At 41.5% G+C, this 4566-nt stretch overlaps 1 protein-coding gene across 1 annotated transcript in view; it reads right to left on the bottom strand.

The window, feature by feature from the left end:
- FKBP1B (FKBP prolyl isomerase 1B) overlaps positions 1 to 186 on the bottom strand; it is a 97340-nt gene extending 97154 nt beyond the window's left edge. The window contains exon 1 of the mRNA XM_075598470.1: positions 1 to 186. This exon is cut by the window's left edge and continues 36 nt beyond it. Within this exon, the coding sequence (XP_075454585.1) occupies position 1 (1 nt within the window). The 5' untranslated portion in view covers positions 2 to 186.
- Between the last annotated feature and the right edge of the window lie 4380 nt (positions 187 to 4566).

The raw sequence follows: 4566 nt of genomic DNA, 5'->3' as shown, positions 1-4566 counted from the left end.
TGGTCGCACGAGGGGAGGGGGTTTGTGTTGCACCGGGTCTCTGCTGCCTGCTTCTGCTCCCACTGCTCTCCCTCCTCCCCAGGCTCTGCCACCAGCTCCCGGCTGCTGCTGCTACTGCTGAGGACTGACAGGACGCCAATGGGAGCTCAGGCTGGCTGCTGCAGGACCAATCCTACTCTGAGAGCTGCAGGAAGGGAGGCTCTGTACAAAGGGGGGCTGGCAGGGAGGGGGGCTTTTGGGGCTGGCAGAGAGTGGGTGGGGCTGGCAGGAGGGGGAGAATGGGGGGGGGGGGAGGTGAGTGGGAGAGTGGGAGGGCAGGGAGTGGGTGGGTGGAGGAGGAGTTCCCAGGGTCTGTTGAAAGGGAGAAAGAAATACATCAATAATTTAAAATAATAATAATAATAATACAAATCAGGTGACATATTCTTATTATCCTAATATGAGAAACAAAGCCCTGTGCGGAAGGTGGGAGCTGTAGCTCAGGGAGGAGACAGGAGGAGGTTGGATGCGTGCAAAGTGCAGGACATGCCGTTCTAGGCAGAAATATTATTATGGTTAATAAATTTAAAAAAGCACTGTCTTTTTATGGATCAATATTGATAGAGAGACTAAGGGGGGGGAAATGAGGTAGTATGATACCTTTTACTGGAACAGTGATGGCGGAGAGCAGTGGTGGGGGTGTTGAAGATAATTAGGTTAAATGAAAAAAAAAAGAGGCATCCCTGCACTCACTACTTTAATTTATAGATGTACAGTTACACTTCCTTTTTAAAGAAAAAAAAATTGGATTTCAGAAAGTTTCTCCCCTTTCTATTTTTACATGAATGACATATTTTGTATACAGTCCAAAGACCTTTTGCTATGTTTGATAAATACACACATATATATACATACACACACACACACACACACACACACACACACACACACACACACACACACACACACACACACACACACACACACACACACACACACACACACACACACACACACACACACACACACACACATATATCACAATGTCACTACTTTTATTGGGCCCCTTTGACCATTGGCCCGACCAGTTTGTATTGGCCGCCCTTTTATCCAGCATGACATAGAAGCTGTTTTCTGTCTGGTTTGGGAATATTCTTTCCCTGAGGATAGTAATATCTCTGGAACTGTGGGGCTTTCTGGATCAGCATAACCCCAGGTTCAAGTGATTATCCTCTCCCCCCCCCCCACCCTTCACAAAAAAGCAGAGGAGAATACCGCGCTGACCGCCATTTGTGTTGCATTTCATTTATTTGACTTTAATAAATCTCCTACCGCCCTTTCTAACACTGTTTTATGTTTTACATTCTGATGATCGGTTCAGGAGAAAGAAGTGTTTGAAACATGTAGTGTCTGGGACGTTAAAATGGCCGCCGCATAGCCCAGTGCAGTCTACCGGTGACCATGGTAACCCCAAAAGGTAGCTAGCAGAGGTTAAGAAAATCATGATTTTTAACAATTGTTTGTTTTTAAAGGGCAGGACATGCTCAGGGGGCAAGTTTCGAACATTATATGAGCTACGCGTAACTGTATATAGGCTTCTGTGGGGTACTGCTGCTTTCAGGGCACACAAGCTCATCTTTATGACCATCTGAACAACTGCTATACCTGAAGTGCTCTGTGACAGGAAAAACTCCTAATTATTTTCGGTGCAATCAAATGTATCATGCTATTTTCTTCCTTTAATTAATTTATTTATATCCGAAATAAGGGCCCAAAATGGCCAAAATTCTTTTTTCGGCCGTAATCAGACTAGATGAACCCCTATGTATCAAGGCAAAATTGGTGCCATTCTGGGGCCAAAAAATCTGCGCCTACGTATGTATCAAAGGATGGAACTGGACTTATATGTGGAGAAACATTTTTGCCCCAGAATTGCACCCCTTTTGTAATACACAGTCCCCATGGAGATCTAAACAGTGCACGTAGGAAGATATGTACCAAGCTACCAATATTTTCTTTTTCAAATATGTTCTCTTGAGTCGCTATGTTGCTAATTGCTTTCCTTTTAAGTTGACATAAAGCATTTTCATATATTAATGCAAAATGTAATGCTGGACACATACAGCTTACCTTACCTGTGGGGCTCTCGACATATTGCTTTCATTGTAAACTCCATGAGGTGTATGTAGATACTGTTGATCAACCTCAACGGTGTGAAATCAATTAAATGTGGGGGTTGTAGGCAGAAAAATGGCATTTATATAGCACTGATTCAGCAGTATGATTCCATTTAAAGCAGAAAAACATGTGAAGTCTTATATGTTTTTTTTTATAAATCAGTTCTGTGGTATTAGATAATGGTGATTGGTTTTTTTTTTAAATACAACTCTTAATGATATTTTTTAATGAGTTTTAATGCATCATTTGATTTATATCCCAAGCAGTGCAAGATATTTGCAACACTTTCCAATTTGGGATAATTTGTTGCATATGTTCCCATCAGTTTGAGCTGCAAACAGTAACAATAAATAATGTTACCGTAGTAATATAAAGGATGCATGTACAGTAGCTGCTGAGTTACACCTGAAGGATTGATTGAAACTGAAAGGCAGCCATTATGTTAGGCACACAATCAGGATTTTGACAGATTTATAACAATGAACAACAAACAATTGCCAGCTTGGGTAAGAATGTAGAATTATACACTGTCACATGCTTTCCATATACAAATAAGAAAGAAAAGGAAATGTAGTATTGCTGCTTATTTAAGTCTATGAGACCACTGCTAAAAATCAGTGAGACTGACTGCAAATCAGTTATTCTTACTCAAAATCAATACGAGTTGATATGTCTGCCTATGGTATAATGTAATGTTGGAGCAAATGTGACACAAATAGCATCATTTTCATTTTGGATGTACAAAGATCTTTGACCCATGTTCGGGCAATATGTCAATACCAGGAGTTACAATTCATACTGGAAGCTCCTGGAAGCAGAACCCGCCTTCCCTACAGGGTATGTTAATGTTTATCATCTTACGACTCCATTGTAATTTGCTGTGGAATATGCTGGCGAATTAGAATAAATAATAGTAGTAGATTGTTTTACACCAGTAAAGATCTAGAGGTGTAGCCAACATTATTGCACCCGCTGACGCACACCACCAGTTGAAATAGCGTTGTAGCTCCACTCCCTTATAGCGTGCAGCGTATTAAAAACAATGTCCCTCTGTGCGCCCGCAGTTGCAAAAACGATAACCCCATCTGTACAATTCACCATACTTTCACAGCTATAGTGTTCCCTGTCTCGTGCTGTGCACACCCAGCATGTGATAACACCACTTTCTAGAAAGGCATTGCCATGTAGGATTAATTCCCTTCCTTCCATGAGTAAGTTTCATTAACAGTGAGGGAGAAGTAGGGTCAGACTTTTCTTTGCAGATGATTTGTTACCATGAATAATTCTCCAAGAAACCAGGCTGGCGTTAAAGTATTTCACTAGAGATTTCACTTTTCGCAGAATTTCGCATTTTTTTGGTTCGGCAAAAAACTTTTGGGGAAAAGTCAATGGGCATTGCGTGTTCGTTTCATTTAGATTACCTTTGCTTTTGAAATTCGAATTTAGCTTCTTTATCTTTTTTTAAAACATTAAATAGGGGCAGTGCTGCTATTTTACCATTTTAAAAAGGCAAAACAGCCAATTTTAAACAATTTTTGAGGGTACATCTATTTTTTGTGGGTTTTCACATTGTTTGGTAAGTTTGATCACAACAGCGGCAACGCTAGTCTCGTCAGGTTCGTACATCTCTCTGTGCCACACAAGACACTTCTAGTTACAAAACAAGATGGCTCTTGTTAAAATGCTGATTGTGTATGTAGCCCCCTCTAGGAGGGATTCTAGTTTCTGTAAAGGGTTAATTGCATTAAGGGGTTAACTGTGTGGGTTCATTCAGGTTGGTCCCTCCCCATCATGTGATGTATGATGTCAATGTAAGGTTATATATAAGGGTATATACAGTAGAGCCGCCTCTTATGTTCTAGAAGGACGTTCTTCCGAGTTCTGACTGAGATCCTCACTGTAGGTCCAGTAAATACGTTTGTGTGTATAGTCATGTGTATTAAGATGTGTCCTGTTACCTTGTATTGTTTTCCAGTTAGTAACGTGCCCCTTCTAAGTTAGCGCCTATTGTCAAAACACCTTATTGTTTTATAAAAGTGCCTGGCGCCCATCTCTTTTCTATACTTTCATCCACGGAACGGCCGTTCTGCCACCGGGACACTTTGCCGCTGGGCAGATTGCTGCAGGACACTTCACTGTGATGTCTGCTCCTGCGCCTGACTGCCATGCCGGCTATCCTCAGCGCACCTGACCTAACAAGCCAAGCTAGGTCTGCCACTCCGACAACTGCATTTTTAAATGTCTGTAGAAAGGACTTGACAGTCCTGAAACGTTACTGTGTATATGCCAGCTCTGATGATTTAATACAGAACAAATTTATTTAAACTTAGCTAAAGGCTCCTGTGTGCTTCCTCTACTACCTGAATTTCTTCATGTTTAAATGTCCCGCTACACTGCCTAGACAGGCCG

This window comes from Ascaphus truei, chromosome 4 (assembly GCF_040206685.1).
Source record: "Ascaphus truei isolate aAscTru1 chromosome 4, aAscTru1.hap1, whole genome shotgun sequence".
Classification (NCBI taxonomy): domain Eukaryota; kingdom Metazoa; phylum Chordata; class Amphibia; order Anura; family Ascaphidae; genus Ascaphus; species Ascaphus truei.
This window is presented reverse-complemented; position numbering and strand designations above follow the sequence as displayed.